The following is a 25,422-nucleotide window of genomic DNA, read 5'->3' as shown; positions in this document are numbered from 1 at the left end:
ATGTATGGAGCATAATATATTTGTGTATATTCTTTATAACCGCGGACACGTGAGGTAACGTTACTCATTTTATAACCTTTATGGTGTTATAGTCAATCGTGCTTATGTAGCTACATTATTCTATTAGCTCTGTAAAACAATGCTAATTGCGTCAGAGAAGTACTATCTTGTGTTGTATTTTGAAGCTACATGGCCTTATGACTCCCAAGTGACGCAGCGGTCAAAGGCACCGCACATCAGTGCTACAGGCGTCACTACAGACTCCCTGGTTCAAATCCAGGCTGCGTTTCTATCAAAGTAAGTGCCTTATTACGTTATAATAGTTTCTGCTGTAGCTCACTGTATGTATGGATCATAATATATTCCTTATAACCGCGGACACGTGAGGTAACGTTACACATTTTATAACCTTTATGGTGTTATAGTCAATCGTGCTTATGTAGCTACATTATTCTATTAGCTCTGTAAAACAGTGCTAGTTGCGTCAGAGAACTATTAGCTTGTGTTGTATTTTGAAGCTACCCTGACCTTATGACTCCCGAGTGGTGCAGCGGTCTATGGCACTGCATCTCAGTGCTAGAGGCGTCACTACAGACACCCTGGTTCAAATCCAGGCTGTATCACAACTGGCTGTGATTGGGAGTCCCATAGGACAGCGCACGATTGGCCCAGCGTTGTCCGAGTTTGGCCGGTGTAGGCCATCATTGTAAATAATAATTTGTTTTTAAATTACTTGCCTAGTTAAATAAATAAAAAAATATGACCATGGTTTGTTTATTTGGTCTATTCAGCATAGCTCTGTTCTGCCCTGCCTTGCCCCCCTGTGGAGCTCAAAAGTTAGTTTCTTAATGCAATAAACAATTTTTTATAGCAGTGTTTATTATGTTACTTCTTTGTAGTATTGTTTTATTGCTATATCCTTATATTGTATTCTAATTAATAATTCCTCTTTCTTCTGTACTTTCAGAAACCACAAACATTATTTGCCAATATCATAACTGGAGCTGGACATCTTTGGAGCAGAAGAATGAGGACAGCTTTTGTATGCTAACGTACACTCCTTAACAGTCTTACTGGATGAAAAGACAGCAAGAAAACACATATGCCAATATGTAATAGTCGTCTATTTTATTGCAGTATTGGTAGTTGGTTCAACAACTTGTTATACTAGAGGACAAAAAACTGAAAATGCATAACCCATATTTAATATTCATGCAGTGACTGAACAACAACTGCATTTCCACCCCCACCTCACCTCTGAAGGCATAGTATCATGGCAGTCAGTCACTTATTGCTGCAGATGTGCTCAATAATGCTTGAGCATGTGATACTCCTCAAAGCATGGTGAAATACATAGAGGTGTATCACAAGCTAAACACATGTATTTTGTCATCTTCCTCTGCTTACTTCTCCTGGTGCCAGACAGGCAGACTTTGCAGTGCCTCCTTGTGCGACTACCTTGAGCAGCAGTTTGAGGGACTTTGCAGGGAAAATGCCGTGCAGTAAGGCGTAGGGGATTGTTTACAGCAGGACGACCCCCAGTGGATGGGCGCCGAGGGGTGTGGTGCTCCTCCAGCAGCTCTCTCATTAGGTTCTCTCTGTATTTTTGGTAGGTAATTACTTTACCTAAGAGGGAGTGGGGAGGATGAAGAAAGTTAGAGGATGATGAGGCAGTGGGTAGGTGGGTGAGATATTGTCACTATAATTGCATAATGGATTTGTATGTGAACTGTACATCCAATTACAAAAATAGCTTGTTCAGTAATCATCTCACCTGTTAGTTGGCGGTGAACTATGCTGCCATTGAGGGCAGCAGTGTCGATCAGATGGAAAAATATCTTCTTATACCACTTGGTTGTTTTCCGAGTGCATTCCACAAAGCTGTTTATCATGTCTGCCTTATCCACTGCCCCCATTTTGAGGTTATAGTCGAGCACACAATCTGGTTTGATCTTTCTCTCTCCAGTCAGGTGATCCACCTTCCCTGTGGCCGACATGGTTGCTGTATGGACAGTGGAGAGGACATGGACATCTCTTTTGTCATGCCACTTTACTGCCAGCTGTTGACCATTCTCCTGGAACTCCACCTCCCCTCTCTGCATCTTCCTGCATCCGAATCCTGGCATCCCCTTCCTGTTCGACCTGACTGTGCCACAGGCCCCTGTGCTGTTGGAGAGCAGATGCTGGAAGAGTGTGGGACTGCTGTACCAATTGTCCACGTACAAAGTGTGTCCCTTGCCGAGATGAGGAGCCAGCATGGTCATCACTACGGACCCGGACACCCCAAGCCCCTCAATGTTTGATGTCAGTGGTGGACCCTGTGTAAACTATAATATCCTGGACAAATCCTGTCTTCACGTCGCACATGACAAAGAACTTGACTCCAAACCTGTGCCTTTTGGAGGGAATATATTGACGGAACGCCAGCCTACCTTTCCATAACATCAGGGACTCATCAATGCATAGGACCTTGTATGGCACAAAGACCCAACCAAATGCTGATGTCAGGCTGGTTAGAACATTTCGTATTTTGTATAACGGGTCACTTAAGATGGCAGTAGCATTGTTGACGAAATGCAGGCATCGCAGCAGAACTAGGAAGCGGTCTTGGGAAAAGAGGGTGGCAAAGAAGGGAGTTGCAAACATAGGATCTGTGCTCCAGTATTCTCTTAGGGAGTTCTTCTTTACTATCCCCATGAGGAGGACTGCCACCAGGAAGGTATACATTTCACTAATTGTGGTTGTCACCCATTTAGTGAGTTTCCCCTTCACTCCTGGCTCTCTCTTCTCCTGTAGCTCCAAGGCATAGCGATTGGTCTCCTCTACTATGTCTCCCACCAGCTCCTCTGTCAGAAACAACTTGAAGCACTCTGCCTCAGTTGGAAATGGCAAGGGGCGTTGCACTCCAGACTGGGACTCGTCAAAGCAAACAGCAGGGCCAGGAGGGGTGAAATTACTGGTGGCCTTCCAGCTACCACAGAACTCCTGTACTTCATCCACTGTCGGTCTGCCTCCATCACCACCAGCATCTTCAAAGGGAACTGGTACTTCGTCAGTGGACAAGGGAAATTCAGATTCAGGGTTCTCAATGGCTACAAGGTTGGAGGGCAGCTCCTCACTGTCACTGTCAGAATCTGATTCCTGACTTTCATACTCAGACTCATTGTCAGAATTTTAAAAAATCTCCAGAATTTCCACATTTGTGAGTTGTCTCCTTTTGAAAGACATTGCTAATGCTACAGCTTAGCTCACTAGCTACATACGAACAACAACACTGAATGGCTCAGAGGAATGGCTCAGAGTGAGAGGGTACGTGTTTGACTACCGGCACGCGCCACTTGTATCAATAAATCACTATCAGAAAATGTTTTGTGTGGCAATTATTTGTGTATTTACGGTTTTATTCACATGTTTTCAATTCTAGGTGACAAATCATGCATTCCGATTCTTGCACAGATTGTAATGGGCACATATTATGTGTGTAAAATAAATTTTTTGAAGGTTGTACTGATTATGATGAGCTAAGCTAATTCCAGCTGTGTAGCCATGTTTGTTGACATACAATGCATTCTGGGTTTCACGTAATCGTCTGTTTGACCAAAGATGTTATAACAAAATGAGGTGTGTAAGAGTTCACAAATTCTTTGAGGACTTCCGGAAATGAATGGTGGGATGTGAACGACGGTAGATGACACACCCCTTCAACATGCATACTATAAACAGACCAAACTCATCTCGTCTTCTCTTATTATCTTCGGTTTCTGTGAGGAAAAATGCATGGCTGCGCGCTGAAACTAATCATCGGATTACTTTCGATTTCTATAAAGTGTTTTACCTAATTATTTCGATCAATGGTGAGCTCACCCGTGATGTGATTAATTATACATAGTAATTGCTATTAGCTAATTCATATTGTAGTTTATGTCAGCCTAGAGTTAGAAAATATGACTGCTTGTGTTGGGTCAATCTTTCCTCAGTTAGCGCTAGGACTATTGTAGCCTACATTTTCCCGGTTAGGATGATTGTGTTATGCTATATATACTTCTGTGAATATCTGAACATTGAATCCAAAAAATAAACTGCTCACATTCTGGACATAACTTTGTAAGGACTGTGTTTGTGTAAATAGTTTCTGAAAAAAGTGTGGCCAGCTCAAACGCTGATTGTTGCGTCATTCGAAACTGGCCGTTCTAAACGAGCGTTCTAAATGAGTGTTCTAATCACACGGGTGTGATCGTACGCTTCAGGGACCACTGTAGAACGATCACACCCGTGTGATGGTACGTGTGAAAGGGTTAAATGTCTGGAAGTAACTGGCAAGTTAGTACAAAACGCTTGGTTCAACCCTTAAAGAGATGGGTGGGGCTAAGGCTTAAGAGGGTGTGAACAATGCTGAATGGTTGTAGACAAAGAAAGGCTCTCCAATAGTAGTACCAAAACATTGAATGACGGTTTTCTCAGAAGTGAGTTTACTTCTTGATCAGCTTTCAAATCAGAAATACTTTCCCCAAATGCAGTGTATGATATACAATTTTGTTGCTCTGAGTCTCTACTTTTATCCAATGTAAAAAACTAAAATTCAAATGTTGCTACATGAGATCGAATCCAGGTGGTGAGTCGCAATTTAAAAGTGACTAAGATACTGTAGAATAGTGTGGAGTGCAGTTTATACATATGAGATGAGTAATTCTAGATACGGAACATTATTAAAGTGGCTAGTGATACATTTCTAAAAGTGGCCAGTGATTCCAAATCTATGTCTATAGGCAGCCGCATCTGATGTGCTGGTGATGGCTGTTTAGCAGTCTGATGGCCTTGAGATAGAAGCTGTTTTTCAGTCTCTTGGTCCCAACTTTGATGCACCTGTACTGACCTCGCCTTCTGGATGATAGCGGGGTGAACAGGCAGTGGCTCGGGTGGTTGATGTCCTTGATGATCTTTTTGGCCTTCCTATGGCATTGGGTGCTGTAGGTGTCCAGGAGGGCGGGAAGTTTGACCCTGCTATTGCATTGAGCAGACCGCACCATCCTCTGGAGAGCTTTGCAGTTATGGGCGGTGCAGTTGCCGTACCAGGCAGTGCTACAGCCCGACAGGATGCTCTCAATTGTGCATCTATAAAAGTTTGTGAGGGTTTAATGTGTTACGCAAAATTTCTTTAGCCTCCTGAGGTTGAAGAGGCGCTGTTGCGCCTTCTTCACCACACTGCTGTGTGGGTGGACCATTTCATTTTGTCAGTGATGTGTACGCCAAGGAAGTTGAAGCTTCCACCTTCTCCTCTGCGGTCCCATCGATGTGGATAGGGGGGTGCTCCCTCTGCTGTTTCCTGAAATCCACGATCATCTCCTTAGTTTTGTTGATGTTGAGTGAGAGGTTATTTTCCTGGCACCACACTCCCGGAGCCCTCACCTCCCTGTTGGCTGTCTCATCGGTGTTGGTAATCAAGCCTACTACTGTTGTGTTGTCTGCAAACTTGATGATTGAGTTGGAGGCATGCTTGGCCAAGCAGTCATGGGTGAACAGGGAGTACAGGACGGGGCTGAGCACGCACCCCTGTGGGGTTCCAATGTTGAGGATCAGTGAAGAGGAGGTGTTGTTTCATACCTTCACCACCTGGGGGCGACCCGTAAGAAAGTTCAGGACCCAGTTGCACAGGGCTGGGTTCAGAACCAGGGCCTCGAGCTTGATGATGAACTTTGTTGAATGCTGAGCTGTAGTCAATGAACAGTATTCTTACATAGGTATGCTTCTTGTCCAGATGGGACAGGGCAGTGTGCATTGTTGTGGCGATTACATCGTCTGTGGATCTATTGGGGCGGTAAGCAAATTGAAGTGGGTCTAGGATGGCAGGTAAGGTGGAGGTGATATGATCCTTGACTAGTCTCTCGGAGCACTTCATGATGACAGAGGTGAATGCTGGGGCGATAGTCACTTATTTCAATTATCTTTGCTTTCATAGGTACAGGGACAATGGTGGCCATCTTGAAGCATGTAGGGACAACAGACTGGGATAGGGAGAGATTGAATATATCTGTGAACACACCAGCCAGCTTGTCTGCGCATGCTCTGTGGACGAGAACGGGTACACCATCTTCCCGGCAGCTTTGCGAGGGTTAACATGCTTAAATGTCTTACTCATGTTGGCCACGGAGAAGGAGAGCCCACAGTCCTTGATAGCGGGCCGCATCGGTGGCACTGTATTATCCTCAAAGTGAGCGAAGAATGTGTTCAGCCTGTCCGGAAGCAAGACGTCGGTGTCCGCAACGTGGTTGGTTTTCCTTTTATAATCCGTGATTGTCTGTAGACCCTGCCACATACGTCTCGTGTCTTAGCCGTTGAACTGGGACTCAACTCTGTCGCTATACGGAAGTTTAGCCTGCTTGATTGCTTTGCAAGAATACTGTGTGTATTCTTCCATATTCCCAGTCTTCTTGCCCTGGTTAAATGCAGTGGTTCACGCTTTCAGTTTTGCGTGAATGCTCCCATCCATCCACGGTTTCTGGTTAGGGTAGGTTTTAATAGTCACAGTGGGTACAACATCTCCTATGCACTTCCTGATAAACTCATTCACCATATCGGTATATGTGTCGATATTATCTTCTGAAGCTACTCTGAACATATCCTAGTCCGCGTGATCAAAACAATCTTGAAGCCTGGATTGCAATTGATCAGACCAGCATTGAATAGTCCTGTTTGGATTTCTGCCTAGGAGGGGAGGAGCAGGATGGAATCGTGGTCCGATTTGTCGAATGGAGGACAGGGGAGGGCCTTATATGGATTCTGGAAGATAGTATAGCAATGGTCGAGGATTTAAGTTGTGCGAGTACTACAATCAAAACGTTGATAGAATTTCGGGAGCCTTTTCCTCAAATTTGCTTTTTTTAAATCCCCAGCTACAATAAATGCAGCCTCAGAATATGTGGTTTTCAGTTTGCATAAAGTCCATTTGAAGTTCTTTGAGGGCCGTCGTGGTATCCGCTTGGGGGGCGATATAGACCGCTGTGGCTATTATTGATGAAAATTCTCTCGGGAGATAGTACGGTCCGCATTTGATTGTGAGATATTCTAGAACGGGTGAACAGAAGGACTTGGATTCCTGTACGTTATCACAGTTACACCATAAGTCGTTAATCATAAAACATATACCTCCACCCTTCTGATTCCCGGGGAGATGTTTGTTCCTGTCCGTGCGATGTACTGAGAACCCAACTTGCTTTACAGAGTCAGACAGTATATCTCGAGAGAGCCATGTTTCCGTGTTTCTGTGAAGCTGAGTATTTTACAATCCCTGGTGTCTCTCTGAAAAGCAACTCTCGCCTTGAGCTCATCAATTGTATTATCCAGAGATTGGACATCAGCAAGTAAAATACTCGGGAATGGTGGGTGGTGTGCAAGCTTCCTAAGTTGGACCAGAAGACCGCCTTGAGTACCTCTTCTCCGCCGGCTTTGTTTTGGGTCAGCCTCTGGAATAAGTTAAATTGCCCTGGGGAGAGAAAACTAAGGATCCGCTCCAGGGAAGTCGTAATCCTGGTCGTAAAGCTGGAAGTTCTGGTGAGTTACCGCCGCTTTATTATCCAATAGTTCTTCCTGGCTATATGTAATGACACAAAACAATTCCTGAGCTAATAACATAAAAATGTGTACATAAACAAACAAAATACTGCAGAGTTGCTTAACTCTACCACTTCTCTCTCCCGGATCCGGGATCGTCCTCATCAAAAAAGCTGACTAGCATAGCCTAGCCTAACGGGACAGAGATATCATATAATTTTCATGAAATCACAAGTCCAATACAGCAAATGAAAGATAAACATCTTGTGAATCCAGCCATCATTTCCGATTTTTAAAATGTTTTACAGCGAAAACACAATATGTATTTCTATTAGCTAACCACAATAGCCAAAGACTCAACCGCATATTTCCACCATGTTTCTACCGCATAGGTAGCTATCACAAAACCGACCAAATAGAGATATAATTAGTCACTAACCAAGAAACAACTTCATCAGATGACAGTCTTATAACATGTTATACAATACATTCATGTTTTGTTCGAAAAATGTGCATATTTGAGGTATAAATCATAGTTTTACATTGCAGCTACCATCAAAAATATGACCATGACAAATAGCACCGAAGCAGCCAGAATAATTACAGAGAGCAACGTGAAATACATAAATACTCATCATAAAACATTTATGAAAAATACATGGTGTACAGCAAATGAAAGATAAACATCTTGTGAATCCAGCCAATATTTCCGATTTTTTAAGTGTTTTACAGCGAAAACACAATATAGAATTATATTAGCTTACCACAATAGCCAAACACACAAATGCATTTATTCACCGCAAAAGGTAGCTATCGCAAAAACCAGCAAAATATATAAAATTAATCACTAACCTTTGAACAACTTCATCAGATGACAGTCTTATAACATCAGGTTATACAATACACTTGTGTTTTGTTCGAAAATGTGCATATTTAGAGCTGCAAACCGTGGTTATACATTGTGAATATGTAGCATCGATTCACCAGAATGTCCGGAGCTATTTTGGACACTCACCTAATCTGACCAAAGAACTCATCATAAACTTTACATAAAAATACTTGTTGTATGGCAAATGAAAGATACACTGGTTCTTAATGCAACCGGCGTGTTAGATTTTTAAAAATAACTTTACCATAACAAACAGCTTGCGTTATTGCAAGACAGCGCTCGCCAAAACGGCAGAGAATAGGAATCAACATTTTCCACAGAAATACGAAATAACATCATAAATTGTTCTTACTTTTGCTGAGCTTCCATCAGAATCTTGTACAAGGAGTCCTTGGTCCAGAAAAAATTGTTGTTTGGTTTTAGAATGTCCATTTCTTCTGTCGAATTAGCAACCTTAGCTAGCCATGTGGCGCGAACATGCCCATCCTCTCTTGACGCCAAGAACGGAAAATTCCAAAAGTCCCAATAAACTTTGAATAAACTGATAAAACTCGGTTGAAAAAACCTACTTTATGATGTTATTATCACATGTATCAAATAAAATCAGAGCCGGAGATATCCGCCGTGTATACCGAACGCTTATCAGAAGACAATGTCGACGTACTTCGCGCGCCAGAGAAGACAAAGACATTTCCAGACCTGTCACTCCAAAAGCTCTTGTTCGGCCTCAGATCAAGCTAGACACCCCATTCCACCTTCCACTGCCTGTTGACATCTAGTGGAAGGCGTATGAAGTGCATGCATATCGATAAATATAAGGCAATTGAATAGGCAGGCCCTGGAACAGAGCATCGTTTTCAGATTTTTCACTTCCTATATGGAAGTTTGCTGCAAAATGAGTTCTGTTTTACTCACAGATATAATTCAAACAGTTTTAGAAACTTGAGAGTGTTTTCTATCCAATAGGAATAATAATATGCATATTGTATGATCTAGAATAGAGTACGAGGCAGTTTAATTTGGGCACGATTTTTTCCAAAGTGAAAACAGCGCCCCCCTATTGACAAGAAGTTAACTCTTATGGCTGCAAGCCCGGTGTCGGTACACATATGACAACAGCCAGTTCAAGTGCAGGGCGCGAAATTCAAAATATATTTTTTTGAAATATTTAACTTTCACACATTAACAAGTCCAATACAGCAAATGAAAGATAAACATCTTGTGAATCCAGCCAACATGTCCGATTTTTTAAATGTTTTACAGCGAAAACACCACGTATATTTATGTTAGCTCACCACCAAATACAAAAAAGCACAGACATTTTTCACAGCACAGGTAGCTTGCACAAAACCAACCAAACTAACCAAGAACCAACCAAACTAACCAAGAAACAACTTCATCAGATGACAGTCTTATAACATGTTATACAATACATCTATGTTTTGTTCGAAAAATGTGCATATTTGAGGTATAAATCATAGTTTTACATTGCAGCTACAATCGGAAATAGCACCGAAGCAGCTAGAACAATTACAGAGACCAAATTGAAATACCTAAATACTCATCATAAAACATTTATGAAAAATACATGGTGTACAGCAAATGAAAGACAAACATCTTGTGAATCCAGCCAATATTTCCGATTCTTTAAGTGTTTTACAGCGAAAACACAATATAGCATTATATTAGCTTACTACAATAGCCAACCACACAACTACATTGATTCAAGGCAACAGTAGCGATAGCGACAAAACCAGCAAAATATATTAATTATTTCACTAACCTTCATAAACTTCATCAGATGACAGTCCTATAACATCATATTACACAATACATATATGGTTTGTTCGAAAATGTGCATATTTAGAGCTGAAATCTGTGGTTATACATTGTGAAAACGTAGCAAATATTTTCCAGAATCTCCGGATATATTTCTGACACTCACCTATTCTGACCAAATAACTAATCATAAACGTTACTAAAAAATACTTGTTGTACAGCAAATGATAGATACACTAGTTCTTAACTTCTTATGGCTGCAGCCCGACGTCGGTACACTTATGACAACAGCCAGCTCAAAGTGCAGGGCGCGAAATTCAAAAGATATTTTTTTTAAATATTTAACTTTCACACATTAACAAGTCCAATACAGCATATGAAAGGTACACATCTTGTGAATCAAGCCAACATGTCCGATTTTTAAAATGTTTTACAGGGAAGACACAATATGTAAATCTATTAGCTAACCACGTTAGCAAAAGACACCACTTTTCTTACTCCATCAGTTTTTTACTCCATCAGTAGCTATCACAAATTCGACCAAATAAAGATATAAATAGCCACTAACCAAGAAACAACTTCATCAGATGACAGTCTGATAACATATTTATTGTATAGCATATGTTTTGTTAGAAAAATTTGCATATTTCAGGTATAAATCATAGTTTACATTGCAGCTACAGTCAGAAATTGCACCGAAAGCAGACAGAAAAATTACAGACACCAACACCAAATAACTAAATACTCATCATAAAACATTTCTGAAAAATACATAGTGTACAGCAATTGAAAGACAGGCATCTTGTGATTCCAGACAATATTTCCGATTTATCAAGTGTTTTACAGCGAAAACAAAATGTAGCGTTATATTAGCTTAGCACAATAGCCAGAAACACTTGGGCGCCGGCGACTACTGCAGATATATGAAATAACATCATAAAATGGGTCTTACTTTTGCTGATCTTTCATCAGAATGTTGGACAAGGTGTCCTTTGTCCAGAACAGTCGTTGTTTGGATTCAGAACGGACACTTTCCCTCTTCATTTAGCAAGCGCGCTAGCCGGGTGCCACGACACTCTCCATGTCAACAAACGGAAGAGAACGGAACACAGCAAAACTCCCTAAAAAATTTCAATAATCTTATGAAACCATATTGAAAAAACATACTTTACGATGATATGGTGACATGTATCAAATAAAATCAAAGCCGGAGATTGTAGTCGCCTATAACGGAAGCTAAACAAAAGGCAATCACACTGTCCAGCTCGCGCTATTCAGAGTACCGAAAATGGTGGACACGAGATTCCAAGATGATGTGTTCCAACTCAGATCGAGATAATCACCTCATTTCTTCTCTCACAGCCTCTTGACAACCAGAGGAAGGTGTATGACGTGTATGTATACTAATAGGTCTTGTGCCCATGTATAGGCATGAAGAAGAACAGAGCATCGATTTCAGACGTTCCACTTCCTGGTCAGGAAAAGTGCTGCAGAATGAGTTCTGTTTCACTCAGAGAAATAATTCAAACGGTTTTAGAAACTAGAGAGTGTTTTCTATCCAATAGTAATAATAATATGCATATTGTACGAGCAAGAATTGAGTACGAGGCCGTTTGAAATGGGCACGATTTAACTGGCTACTCAATACTGCCCCTTGCAGCCATAAGAAGTTAACAATTTTATCCGTATTTACAGATTGCATACAAGTTTGATATTAACGCACATGAAATTTCACATGTTCGAGAAGACATTTCTGCAAAAAAAACATAATACATTTATTTATTTTTTTACATTCAACCAGCTCTCCTGTGAAGTTGAGACTTGCAACATACGCCTAGTTTCCTGAATCGGGTCAAAAATATGTGATCGTACACGACAAAGGGTTAAGTTATGTTTTTGCGTCTTTTACTTTTGGTTTTGTACATCAGCTGAAAACAAATTATTTTTGGTTATGCAAAATAAATTTCACAGCGGCTTAGATGGTACAATAATTCGCAATACTATACTTGCTTGTTTTGTCACTGAAATTACAGTGCATTCGGAAAGTTTTACACAACGCTTTGAATATATGAACTGACAATCTGACAGCACAGTTGCGGTCACCAACGCTCTGTATAACATAAAAATAGCCTAACCTGCTCTGCTAGGGCGAGTGATGGACAGTGAGCAGTTCTCTCATTTGTGTCTGGAAGTAGCTAGCAAGTTAGATTGGGTGCTTGACTGCTGTTGTTAGTACAGAATGCTCAGATCAACCCTTAAAGAGATGGGTGGGGCTAAAGCGTAAGAGGGTGTGAACGATGTTGAATGGATGTTGACAAAGAAGAGCTCTCCAGTAGATACCAAGACATTCAAAGGCCATTTTCTCAAAAGTGAGGTTTTATCAACTTTCAAAGCATAATTAACTTCCTCATTGTTCTTCAAATGCATTGTATGATATACCATTTAATAGCTCTGTGTCTCTGCTTTTATCCAATGTGAAAAACCCCATTTCAAATTTTGCTACATAAGACCGAATCAAGGCGGTCGGTCACAAATGTGAGATAATGTCTAGATGCTTTTTATAGTGGAGATCAAGTTTATAAATTGCCTGGCTGGTCTGATGACAGTGGATTGCGCAGTTAGATGGAACAGAGTAAATAGGCATTTTAACGTTATAGATTTAGCCGGTGGTAACTTGTGGAATAGACTGGCTGGAATGCGGTGTTAAACAGTCTTCCTTGGTTAAAACCATTTTTTCCCCCTGCTTATAAAACGTTTGGGGGCGGCATGTTCCTCCGGGGGCAGGGGGCCTGTCACTCTGTGTCCTGGCTCCTACACCCTTGGTGAGGACCCACTCCCCATCCTCCCATGGGTGAGCATTGTTTGCTATTCATGTGTCTATTGTCACTTTGTGAGCTGAACAGGTTAAGTCAAAGATATGTGATGCAGGGAGTGAGTGGGTACACTGCTAGTATGAGAACTCCAAATAACTGAACACCTGGGGCAGAGAGAAAAAAAACACCAGACCTGACTGAATCTTACCGCAGTGTTTCACATCCAATCAAAATGCAATACTGACCCCTAGTGTCTCAGGCTAGACTATCAGTGCAATGTGGATTTTCCAGGAGTAAGTAAAGGGTTAAAACATACAAGCAAGCCATGGAAGTCTAATTGTATTGATCCAACTCATACAGTAGTTATTCTAGTATGTTTCAGGTGTCATTAGAAGCCTGCTTTTCTGTTGACACACCTTTTAAAAGAAATGCCTTATTCCTGTCACCCAATGAGTAGTAGCTCTTGTGGGTTTTCTGTATATTACATTTGCGACAGCTTTTCATGGGAATATAATATTATTATATTATTTTCCTAACAGAGATGTTTCCATCAAATTGACTTATTGTGGATAAATGTGTGTGCGTAATGACATAGTGCACATTAAAATAACTTACTTTGTACCAAATTAAAAATAAATGGGTTTCCATTACATTTCCAACACTACTGATGTTTTGTCACAAAAACGGTTGCGTTATATAGCAAACATGCCCACTCTAGTCTTGGTATGTGTGCTCTAGCCAACAGCTCACAGATTATGAGACTATTATGTATAATCAATATTATTTTGATTTGTCAAATTGCAGCCAAGCATCGATCATCATGCCACCAGAATAAGACACTTGATATTTAAAGGCGCATCAAGCATCAATCTCAACGAATGCACTGTCACCACCCTGTGAAGTTCATCATCATTTATTTAATCTGTAGCCTAATAAACTACATGGTTTCCTGAGTCGTAGTGGGAGGACCACACAACATATAACCAAGTTTACTTCGATATGATGGTTATTATCAGGGGCGCAACTTTCACTGGGGACATGTGCCCGCACATTCTGAACTTGCACCCCCCCAGTTTTATCATTGGAATGTGATACAAAACGAGGCAACGGTGTGCTTTAGGACCATGCGGATGCCTCCGAGCGGTCAGGTAGGCTGCTTGGACTGTTTAAAAAAATAATATTATAATTATGTCCCCCCCACTTTTAAAATCAAAGTTGTGCCCCTGGTTATTAGATCAATATTTGCCCATATCCACTGGCATTTCTCGCATAATTAATTTTACAGACACAAAAATATCCCACCATGTCGAACAAACAAATTGTCTGTCGGCATTGTCTGTCTGTCGACTGAGTACACCCTGGCCTGACACCTGGATGTGCCTGGCCCAAACCCACCTGGCTCCACTCTACCTGCCTGTTGCTGCCTACACTGGTTCTTTCTCCCGCTCAAGTCACTTTCCTTTAAGTGTGTGCCCTCAGGCCACTACTCTACTACCCCATATCTACAACGCAAAACCCATGCGTATGTTGTCACGTGTGTGTGTGTATGCATGTCTCTTCACAGTCCCTGCTGTTCCATAAGATGCATTTTTATAATTTTTCTTGTCTGATTTTACTGCTGCATCTGTTACTTGATGTGGAATAGAGTTCCATGTAGACATGGCTCCATGAGCCCCACCCTGCCTATTGTAAAACATTTCTCCATCCCATTCCCTCAGTTTAGCAAACAAAGAGGAGAGGCTGTGACTTTAATTCATGTGGGGAATTACATTTGCTGTCAATTACTTTATTTTATAAATACCCTTTATTTTGTATGTGTCCTTTTTCAAGGTTTAATAAAACCTTAATTCAGCCAAGAAATACATATTTTCATTGGTGAAATATTCAACAGACTGAACAGTCATGTACCAATGGGATAAATTAATTGCATTGCAGTTGTGTGTGGTGTTGTTGTCATTCAGCCTCATCTAGCGTTGGTATGGAATAATGGATAAGTGACAAATTATCTCAGCCTTAGGAAATATTTGGAGAAAGAAGTCACACTTACAGTTTGCACAAATCTTTATTTGATTTGCTGTAATACAGAGATGCAGACAGTTTAAAAGCATACATTCAACCTAACAATGTCTTCATTGTATTTTAATTGAAAATGAAAGCATAGTCTTCCTTTATTCACCATTTCAATAAGGAAAGGGCAATACCAGTATTAATGGCCTGCAAACTCAGACAATATCCATAATGACTATAGAGAAAGTACTCACAATTCAAGACCCTATAGACAATGGCTTTTCATGAAGTAACATGGTAAGTAATGAAATACAAGTTTATGGGTGTGTGCTGAGTGGGTGAGTGACTTGAGGGGGAGAAAGAACCAGTGGAGGCAGCAACTGGCTGGTAGAGGGGGCAAGGTGAGATTGGGCAAGCCATGTCCAGGTGTCAGGCCAAGTTGCCCTCAGTCGCGGTCCAAGAGCCTCAGGCCCTCCGCAAGGGGAGAATGAGAAAAGATGAGGGTTAGTGTGAGCATGGCTAAGACCATGGTACACCAAATACACTGGGGGTAGAGAATAATCAATAGTGATGCTGTGGACACTGGATAATAGGACTAAATGCTACCTGAATGGATAATCTGACTAAATGCTACCTGAATTGACTCAGAAAAGTAACATAAGTATGCCTACAGTATCACAGCGAGGTCAAACAGGTGACAGCCAGCTATGTTAATAAAGAGATATGCAGAAAGATAATCAGCCTCTATGTCTGTGGATCCTTTCAAGTTTTTTCATGTCAGCCAGGCCCATCTTTTCAAAGAAACACCATTATTTCAATCTCTAGTTCTGTAAAATAAGTAGTTTTGTTATGGCCACAAAATAATCGAGAATAATTCAGTAAACAGCACCACACTCAGGCAGAAAATGGAATGTTCTATTTTCAACCGGGCCCATCTTTTCAAAGAAAACACAATTGTATTATATCTCTATTTGAACAAAATAAGTTGTTTTGTTGTGATCACAAGAACATCCTAATAATTCAGGTAAAGATCCCCACAGTCAGGCAGATAAATGAGTGAGAACAATTAGTTTCCATGGCCAATCTGGCTTCTACGTAGAAATAATATAATAGTAAATTAATAGAAGACATTCAAAATCAAATCATCAAATCAAATCAAATTGTATTGGTCACATAGACATGGTTAGCAGATGTTATTGCGAGTGCAGCAAAATACTTGTGTTTTTAGTTCCAACAGTGCAGCGATTCCACAACAACTACCTAAAACACACAAATCTAAGTAAAGGAATGGAATATAAAGAATATATACATATAAATATATATGTTTGACCAATGACAGAGTGGCATAGGCAAGATGCAATAGATGGTATAAAATAAGGTATATACATATGAGATGAGTAATGCAAGATATGTAAACATTATTAAAGTGACTAGTGATCCATTTATTAAAGTGGCCAATGATTTCAAGTCTGTATGTAGGCAGCAGCCTCTCTCTGTTAGTGATGGCTGTTTAACTTCTCTCAGCTACGGATCCCTTTTACGAGATCACTTTCCTACACAACCGCTAGAATTGCAGGGCGCCAAATGCAAAAATATGACTAAAAATATGTATAATCATGCAATCACAAGTGAAATATACCAAAACACAGCTTAGCTTGTTGTTAATCATGTCAGATTTTGAAAATATACTTTACAGCGAAAGAAATCCAAGCTTTTGTGAGTGTAGCTTTCAATGCTACAACAAGCTAGCCTTATATTAGCTTGGTTAGCTTGGTCACGAAAGTCAGAAAAGCAATGAAATTAATCGCTTACCTTTGATAATCTTCGGATGTTTCCACTCACGAGACTCCCAGTTACACATCAAATGTTATTTTTGTTCGATAAATATTACTTTTATAACAAAAAAACGCCATTTGGGTTGCGCATTATGCTCAGAAAATCAAAGCCGTGTTCCGTTCGACAAATTCCAAAAAGTATCCATAATGGTCGTAGAAACATGTCAAATGTTTTTTATAATCAATCCTCAGGTTGTTTTTAACAAACATAATCGATAATATTTCAACCGGACCATTACCTATTCAATAAGAGACAAACGGAAAATGGGGAGCTCCTCTCGTGCACGCAGGAACTATTCGGAGGACACTTGACTAGTTTTGAAAAAACTCGTTCATTTTTCAAAATAAAAGCCTGAAACTATGTCTAAAGCCTGGTCCCAGCCTGAGGAAGCCATTGGAAAATGAATCTGGTTGATACCCCTTTAAATGGAGGATAGGTGGGCCAGGAAACACAGATTGTTTAAAAAAAATATCACTTCCGGGTTACATTTTCTCAGGTTTTCGAATGCAGAATAAGTATTGTTATACTCACAGACAATATTTTGACAGTTTTGAAAACTTTGGAGGGTTTTCTATCCTAATCTGTAAATTATATGCGTATTCTACGATCTGGGCCAGAGAAAATGTCCGTTTACGTTGGGCACGTTATTTTCAACAACAACAAAAAATTCTGACCCCTAGCGCTAAGAGGTTAACCTCTCTAGGGCACGTGAGACGGTAGCGTCCCACCTGTTCAACAGCCAGTGAAACTGCAGGGCGCCAAATTCAAAACAACAGAAATTCCATAATTAAAATTCCTCAAACATACATGTATTATACACCATTTTAAAGATACACTTGTTTTAAATCCAGCCACAGTGTCCGATTTCAAAAAGGCTTTTCGACGAAAGCAAACCAAATGATTATGTTAGGTGAGTGCCTATTCACAGAATAACACAGCTAATTTTTCCAGCCAAAGAGAGGATTCACAAAAAGCAGAAGTTTAGATAAAATGAATCACTAACCTTTGATGATCTTCATCAGATGACACTCATAGGACTTAATGTTACACAATATATGTATGTTTTGTTCGGTAAAGTTCATATTTATATCCAAAAATCAGAGTTTACATTGGCGCCTTACGTTTAGAAGTTCCAAAACATCCTTTGATTTTGCAGAGAGCCACATCGATTTACAGGAATACTATTAATAAACATTGCTAAAAGATACAACTGTTATGCATGGAATTTTAGATGCACTTCTCCTTAATGCAACCACTGTGTCAGATTTCAAAAAAGCTTTACGGAAAAAGCAAACCATGCAATAATCTGAGTCGGCGCTCAGAGCCCAATCAAACACAAATATATCCGCCATATTATGCAGTCAACAAAAGTCATATATAGCATTATAAATCTTCACTTACCTTTGCTGATCTTCGTCGGAATGCACTCCCAGGACTCCCACTTCCACAAGAAATGTTTGTTTTGTTCGGTAATGTCCATCATTTATGTCCAAATAGCTACTTTTGTTACCGCGTTTGGTAAACAAATCCAAAGTCACGAAGCGCGTTCACTAAAAGCAGACGAAATGTCAAAAAGTTCCGTAACAGTCAGTAGAAACATGTCAAACGATGTATTGAATCAATCTTTAGGATGTTTTTAACATAAATCTTCAATGTTCCAACCGGAGAATTCCATTGTCTTCAGAAGTGCGATGGAAGAGAGCTCCCTCTCATGTGAACGCGCATGGTCAGAGCATGGTCAGCTCATTGGCAGACCTTACTCATTCCCTTCTAAAGAGGTACTTGCAGTGAGAACATTTAGGTACATATAAGTGTCTAATATCGGCTGTTAATCTAATTGCACTGTTCGATTTATAGTAGCTATTACAGCGAAAACATGCCATGCGATTGTTTGAGGACGGCACCCCAGAACAAAACATTTTCCCACCGGCACAGGCTTCATACATTCACATATAAAGATGAAATATTCACTTACCTTTTGAAAATCTTCCTCTGATTTGTCATCCCAAGGGTCCCAGCTATAACATGTAGTGTCGTTTTGTTAGATAAAATATTTTTTTATATCCCAAAAAGTATGTTTAGTTGGCGCCATCGATTTGAGTAATCCACTCGTTCAGAGAGAGGAATCCAAAAATCTACCCCTAAACTTTGTTTCAACAAGTCAAAATATGTTTCTATTTACTCCTCAGACACCCTAAAATGTAATCAAACTATAATATTTATTTCGGAAAGAAGTATGTTCAATAGGAAACTGATTTTAGCAGGTGCGCAACTTCATCATGGCGCGCAAAGACACGGATTTCCAATACTGTGTCCTCATACAAGAACTGTTATTTCTTATTCGATTTTGAAGTTACAAGCCTGAAATCTTGAATATGGACTGCTGACATCCTGTGGAAGCCATGGGAATTGCATCCAGGGAGCTATTGTACAATATGACATTTCTCTTGCATTTCTAAGAGGATGGTATCTATCAATTTTATTTTTCTTGTTGGTGTTTCTTTGGATTTTCTCCTACCATATCTATTGTGTTATATTGTTTTAACATTTCTACAAACTTCAAAGTGTTTTCTTTCCAATGGTACCAATTATATGCATATCCTGGCTTCGGGGCCTGAGCTACAGGCAGTTTACTTTGGGCACGTTATTCAGGCGGAAATGGAGAAAAAAGGGGCCTATCCCTAAGAATTATCAATAAGCCTAGTTTACTCTAACGTTAGTCAACTTAGCTAACGTTACGTGAGTCAACTGAGTTAGGTATGCTAACATTAGCTAACCTTGTACTAAAACGATAACTTACTTAACGTTAGCTAGCTAACTCCAGTCATTGTTGTTTAATAATCCAACATCAACATTGATTACATAATTAAAAGCTAATGGTACATGTTATCACATATAAAAATTACCAAGTGACCCAACGACATTACTGCAGTGAATTTACTTAAGTGACAGTTAGAAAAGAGAGTTGTGTCTGCACTCAAGTGGTCACGCGTTTAGGCATTCTGCAAACAAGTTGATGGAACTGTGCGTTTCTATGGCAATGGGAGTGCAAGCAAGAGTACATTTTAAAACCTACTGACAATATTTATAAACATTGGCCAAGAGTTCATTCTCGTTCGTGTCAAACAGTACCAAATCCCAACCTATTGGCTACCTTGGAATAGGTTTCAAATCCATTTATTTTTTATCTTTAATTTTGAAACCTGACAACATTTAGAAACGTTGGCCAAGAGTTCCCTTTCGTACGTGTCAAACAGTACCAAAGCTCAACCTATTGGCAACGTTGGAATATGTTTCAAATACATTTATTTTGGAATGTTGAGAAAACATTGTTACAACATTTGTTTTTGCAATACCAATATACAACCTTTCCCAACCTAAATCCAATGTTGGTTTAGGTTCCAGGAACGTTTTGTGCTACCTGGGATATCCTGTTTCCATCGTGACTTTTTTAATGCGTCAGGTAATTCTTCCGCATGAAATGGTTAAATTGAAACCTGGTATATGTGTTACAGTGTTTGCGAAGCTTGATAAAACAAATGGTGCAGTAAGGACAAAGTGCAGGCCTACAATAAATAACATGCTGCTATTTATACCATCTGGGTATAATGGATTAATAAAACTGCTGATTTTAGAAGTCATTTTAAACTATAGAGGAGATGGATTGACTATCAAGGGAATAGTTTGATTCTACGAAACACTCACATATCACTCCTGTCATAGTTTCTCATCCAGCACAACATAACATGGAAGCCTTCATAACAGGGCGGAGGAACTGAACGCAGCATACAATTGAAAACCTGTTTCTCACTGCCTAAATTCCCCCGTTATTCATCTAGATATACAATGTTATGGTACATTATTCATAATTGTGACCAATTTGTAACAAATCATTGTAGTCAAAGTGTTAGGCCAGCATTTTCCACAAGATGGCAATGTAACTTCACTTATGTTTCTCTCTTTTATTGCATAGCAGATTATGCTCTCTGTTAGCACTGCACTCTACTCTAGGTTTAGGCAGTGATGGAAGAAGTACTCAATAGTCATACTTAAAGTAAAGATACCTTAATAGAACATAACAAGTAACAGTGATAGTCACCCAGTAAAATGTAACTTTAGTAAAATTATTTGGTTTTAAATATACATAAGAATCAAAAGTAAATGTAATTGCTAAAATATACCAAAGTAAAAGTATCAAAGTACAAGTATAAATCATTTCACTTTCCTCATATTAAGAAAACCAGACGGCACAATTGTCTTAAAAAAAAAAAAAAAACGGATAGCCAGGGCACACTTCAATACTCAGACATAATTACAAAGGATTTGTGTTTAGTGAATCTGCCAGATCAGAAGCAGTAGGGATGACTAGGGATGTTCTCTTGAGAAGTGTATGAATTTGGACCATTTTCCCATCCTGCTAAGCATTCAAAATGTAGCGAGTACTTTTGGCTGCCAGGGAAAATGTATGGGGTAAAAAGTACATTATTTTCTTTAGGAATGCAGTGGAGTAAAAGTAAAAGTTGTCAAAAATAGAAATAGTCAAGTAGAGTACAGTTACCCAAAAACGACTTAAGTAGTACTTTACACCACTGGGTTTAGGGCACTCCTAGCTGTGCACCTGCCACAGCTACTGTATATTATCACATTGTGTTGTGTACAGGAGTAAACAATAATCTGTCAAACAAGTCATGTGCGTGAAATTGACTCAGCATTGACTTTGTATTTATGTGGTCTCCTGTAGGAAGCTGACAGCCACCAAAAGGATAAGTTGTTAATTCATGGTCGAGAGAACAGAACTAGTTAGCCATGTGGGCAGGCTCAGGGCTGGTGCTCTGGGCGACAGTGAGGCTGGGGGATTTGACTTTGAATGGGGAGGAGGCCCTCTCTCTGCAGCCTGGCACTGCCATAAAGAGCCCTGTTATGGGCGACAGAGGCGGGTTGGGTAGAAAGGGTCGGGGGAGTAACTGTCCCAGGCAAAGACAGAGTAGGGATTGTGAGGGTGGCCCGGGCCAGCTGGGGAGGGACAGAAGGCGCTCAGTGGAGGGCAGGAAGTGGGACTTGTGTGAGGAGGGAAGGACACACACACTCGCATGTGCTCACACAAACACAACACTGAGGAGCGATGGGGTGGTGCTGTGCAGACTCCGCTGCAAAGTCCTCCACTCCTGGGCATAGATGCTGACAAACAAGATGTCCCTCATTTGCCTGTGACTCTTAGCTACAGGGCCAAGCCCCCTCCTGTCATGCTATCTGCACACTCTAAAGGCCGAACAGGCTTTGGCATCTATACAGTAGAGGTATTTTGCATTCATGATGCCCATTTACTAATTCATTTTTAGTTTTATCATCAAGGACATGGAGATACCCTTACCCTGGGCAGCTAACTGTAAATACATAGGGCAATGGAAGTGCACTGAGATTTAGATTATCTGGAAAAAAACAACTTTGATTTCAAAGTCTAACAAACCATACATATCTATGCACGAGGACAACTTTAATAATTTTTGACATTTTAACAAAAACACATTTACAGGAAGAACTGTACATTTTTATACGACCACATTTTCCAAAAACTCTGTTAAATATCTGCTCCGCATTAAGATTCACGATTAATGTCTGCAGAAAGATTGGGGTGTCCGTTATGACATGACCTGACACCTTGAGTTGGAAAAAATCCATTTTGGTTATTGAACTACAGTAAGTGAAGTGGATATACACCCGGTAACCGAATTGCGGTAACAGAATTTCATGGGTCCCTGATCTGTACTACACAGAAATGCATAATTATGGATATGAATGTCATGGTGCTGTATCCTAAATAGGCACACAAAGGTAGCAACATGTAATATCCTCCTTTGCATATTTGGGTATTATTCTACACACGGCTATTATTTTAATGTGCTCCGACACCAAAAAAGACCACATTTGGTTGGTCAGGATCTGAACCAATCATAGATGTCTATGTTTCACAAGTTTGGACATAAAAGTACACCACAGTAAAGCTCAGAACAGTACAACACAGAATGGAACAGTAGAGTTCAATTGCGTATCGTCAAGTAGAGTATAGTACAGTACAGTAGAGTATAGTTCACTATTCTACTCTACTGTACAGTACTATACTCTACTTTTCTGTACTGTACTGTACTGAAATATACTCTACTTTTCTTTACTGTACACTACTGTACTGTAATATACTACTCTACTTTTCTTTACTGTACTCTACTGTACTGTGCTGTCCACAGCCTTCTGGACAGGACAAAATCTGAACCAATCATGGACGTTTATGTTTGGGCCAAATGAAGGCTGAAAGAGAAAGAAAACAGTTATGAGCTGAACATAACAGTATGCCAGTGGAAGGGAAGACAGTAGCAAATCAAATATTATTTGTCACATGCTTCGTAAACAACAGATGTAGACTAACAGTGATGCTTGCTTACGGGTCCTTTCCCAACAATGCAGAGTTAAGATAAATATATAAATAGTGACACAAGGAATAAAAATGAGTAAAAGTAAAATAGCTATATACATGGAGTACCAGTACCGAGTCGATGTGCAGGGGTACAAGGTAATTAAGGTAGCTATGTACATATAGGTAGGGGTAAAGGGACAAGACAGATAATAAGACGTATGTGGTGTGTGTGTGGCATCAATATGCATGCGTGCACGTGCTATGTGTGTGTGGGCGTGTGTGTGTGTGTGTGTGTGTGTGTGTGTGTGTGTGTGTGTGTGTGTGTGTGTGTGTGTGTGTGTGTGTGTGTGTGTGTGTTCGGGTGTCAGTATAAGTATGTGTGAGTCCAGTGTGTGTGCAAAGAGTCAGTGCAAGAGAGAGTGCAAAAAAGGGTCAATGCAGGTCGTCCTTGTAGCCATTTGATAAGCTGTCTTATGGCTTGGGGTAGAAGCTGTTCAGGGTCCTGTTGGTTCTAGACTTGGTGCACTGGTACCACTTGCCGTGAGGTAGCAGAGAGAACAGTCTATGGCTTGAGAACCTGAAAAAAAATCTCTACAGTCAAGCAGGCCCAGGCTGATACGAAGGTGTCGGTCATTGAAATAAAATAAAAACTCTAAAATAAAAAATCCCGACATGACCAGGGAAGTTGCAGAGAAAAGTTCACGTTTCATCCCAGTGGGGAAAAGACAACATGAACTTGACATTTGTTTCACTGTTGCTTTCCCTGCTACACTCCTCTTTACATGGGAGTGCACCAGACTGAGCTTTGAATGTAATAGCAGGGTTCCCTTCGACAAGATCGTTTGAGGTGAGGAAATCACAGCTTAGTCGATTAAATAAAACATGTATTTTGTGGTTTTTAGATATCTTTCTTGTCATATATCTTCAGAAAGACAAACACTAGCAACAAAAAGAAGAAGAGCTCTGAGCATTTAGTTTACAGGGAATACAGGGATGGATGGGGGGTTGGTATATATGACTAATCTATGCTACAGAGCATTTGGAAAGTATTCAGACCCCTTTACTTTTTCCACATTTCGTTACGTTACAGACTTGTTCTAAAATAGATTTTTTTTATCTTCATACATCTACACACAATACCCCATAATGACAATGCAAAAACTGTTTTTTAGAAATGTTTGCAAATATATTAAAAAGTATTCAGACCCTTTACTATGAGACTTGAAATTGGGCTCAGGTGCATCCGGTTTCCATTGACCATCCTTGAGATGTTTCTACAACTTGATTGGAGTTCACCTGTCGTAAATTCAATTGATTGGACATGATTTGGAAAGGCACACACCTGTCTATACAAGACCCCACAGTTGACAGTGCATGTCAGAGCAAAAACCAAGCCATAAGACTGAAGGAATTGTCAGTAGAGCTCCAAGACAGGATTGTGTTGACGCACAGATCTGGGGAAGGGTACCAACAACTTTCTGCAGCACTGAAGGTCCCCAAGAACAAAGTGGCCTCCATCATTCTTAAATGGAAGAAGTTTGGAACCACCAAGCTGGCTGCTTGGTCAAACTGAACAATCGGGGGAGAAGGGCCTTGGTCAGGGAGGTGACCCAATGGTCACTCTTGCTCCACAGTTCACTCTTGCTCCAGAGCTCCAGAGTTCCTCTGTGGAGATGGGAGAACCTTCCAGAAAGACAACCATCTCTGCAGCACTCCACCAATCAGGCCTTTATGGTACAGTGGCCAGACGGAAGCCACTCCTCAGTAAAAGGCACATGACAGCCCGCTTGGAGTTTGCCAAAAGGCACCTAAAGGACTCTCGGACCATGAAAACAAGATTTTCTGGTCTGATGAAATCAAGATTGAACTCTTTGGCCTGAATGCCAGGCGTCATGTCTGAAAGAAATCTGGCACTATCCCTACGGTGAAGCATGGTGGTGGCAGCATCATGCTGTGGGGGTGTTTTTCAGTGGCAGGGACTGGGAGACTAGTCAGGATCGAGGCAAAGATTAATGGAGCAAAGTACAGAGAGATCCTTGATGAAAACCTCCTCCAGAGCGCGCAGGACATCAGCCTGGGACAAAGGTTCACCTTCCAACAGGACAATGACCCTAAGCACACAGCCAAGACAACACAGGACT

At 40.5% G+C, this 25,422-nt stretch overlaps 1 protein-coding gene and 1 long non-coding RNA gene across 3 annotated transcripts; one reads left to right on the top strand and one right to left on the bottom strand.

Moving 5' to 3' along the window:
* The first annotated feature begins 247 nt into the window (after positions 1-247).
* LOC120048241 lies at positions 248-2,289 on the top strand. 2 transcript variants are annotated; one of them, XR_005476994.1, is made up of 4 exons: positions 248-297; positions 968-1,112; positions 1,427-1,609; positions 1,967-2,289. It is a non-coding gene; the product is annotated as an uncharacterized LOC120048241 (long non-coding RNA). The 2 variants fall into 2 exon arrangements; XR_005476993.1 differs by having other exon boundaries at positions 968-1,609.
* On the bottom strand, positions 1,100-1,936 carry LOC120048240 (piggyBac transposable element-derived protein 4-like). The gene is made up of 2 exons (XM_038994045.1): positions 1,775-1,936; positions 1,100-1,626 (listed from the first exon to the last, which is right to left on the bottom strand). The coding sequence occupies exons 1-2, from the start codon at positions 1,914-1,916 to the stop codon at positions 1,307-1,309; spliced, it is 462 nt and encodes a 153-aa protein (XP_038849973.1). The 5' UTR covers positions 1,917-1,936; the 3' UTR covers positions 1,100-1,306.
* Positions 2,290-25,422: the final 23,133 nt, after the last annotated feature.

The sequence above is a fragment of the Salvelinus namaycush genome, chromosome 5 (genome assembly GCF_016432855.1).
Source record: "Salvelinus namaycush isolate Seneca chromosome 5, SaNama_1.0, whole genome shotgun sequence".
Classification (NCBI taxonomy): Eukaryota; Metazoa; Chordata; class Actinopteri; order Salmoniformes; family Salmonidae; genus Salvelinus; species Salvelinus namaycush.
This window is presented reverse-complemented; position numbering and strand designations above follow the sequence as displayed.

Coding starts and splice junctions, on each gene's coding strand:
- LOC120048240 (XM_038994045.1), bottom strand. CDS start 1,916: ATGGGGGCAGTGGATAAGGCAGACATGATAAACAGCTTTGTGGAATGC. Junction 1,627..1,774: donor AGTTCACCGCCAACTAACAG/GTGAGATGATTA, acceptor ACTCCCTCTTAG/GTAAAGTAATTACCTACCAA.